Raw genomic sequence first — 724 nt, 5'->3', positions numbered from 1 at the left:
TGTTTGCCTCTCTGCTCTGCGCCCTGGGGATCTTTCCCAGGCCCAAATTTCCACCCCTGAAAATACAAGGCCTTGAAACCAGGAAAACCAGTAAAGGCACTTGAAAAGGAAAAAAAGCCGCAGGTCCAGTCACTGTGAACAGATTTTGCTGCTTCACGACACGACCGTAACTGCGCCAGTGCCCGAGGGGTTCCACATCACAGCGTTTGGCCGTGCACCGGCCACGCGTGTTCCTAGAGCTATGATCGTGCGTCTGTTAAAATGAGAATCCTCATTTCATCTGGGGGCTTCAAGACAGGAAAAGTGAGATGCCTAAAAAATAAAGGCAAAACAGTTGCAAATCTGCCCCCGTGCGAAAGAATCCCGGGTAAGACGAAAGTGAGATGCCACGAGGAAGATCCACCTGCTGCGCCCCGGGGAGGGGAGCAGCCAGCCCGGCCGGCGCTGCCCAGCCTCCCCCTTCACACGCTCCTTCTAGCAGCTCCTGACTAACAGATTCCGGCTCCGGCCGTTGTGTTTCTGTTCCAGATCTCTGGCAAATCCATTACAAAGGAAGTTCAAGCCAGCCCCTGGAGTGCTCCTCGCCCCAGCAGAAAGGGTCGAGTCGTTAGTACCTGTTCATCTCCCACTAGAGAGTTAACGTGGAGAACAGCAACACTCACCTCCGCCAGGTAAAGGATGCAGAATTTCCGATCTTCTGACCCTATAAAGAAGAAAAAACAGG

General features: G+C 53.3%; 1 protein-coding gene across 1 annotated transcript in view; it reads right to left on the bottom strand.

Moving 5' to 3' along the window:
- Positions 1 to 662: 662 nt before the first annotated feature.
- Positions 663 to 724, bottom strand: part of LOC104500934 (regulator of G-protein signaling 3-like) — a gene marked incomplete at its 3' end in the record, with an annotated part of 26160 nt that continues 26098 nt past the window's right edge. Inside the window, exon 9 of the mRNA XM_010144663.1 lies at positions 663 to 703. Coding sequence (XP_010142965.1) covers positions 663 to 703 — 41 coding nt within the window. The remainder of the gene's footprint in view (positions 704 to 724) is intronic.

This window comes from Buceros rhinoceros, unplaced genomic scaffold (assembly GCF_000710305.1).
Source record: "Buceros rhinoceros silvestris isolate BGI_N320 unplaced genomic scaffold, ASM71030v1 scaffold23761, whole genome shotgun sequence".
NCBI lineage: Eukaryota > Metazoa > Chordata > Aves > Bucerotiformes > Bucerotidae > Buceros > Buceros rhinoceros.
This window is presented reverse-complemented; position numbering and strand designations above follow the sequence as displayed.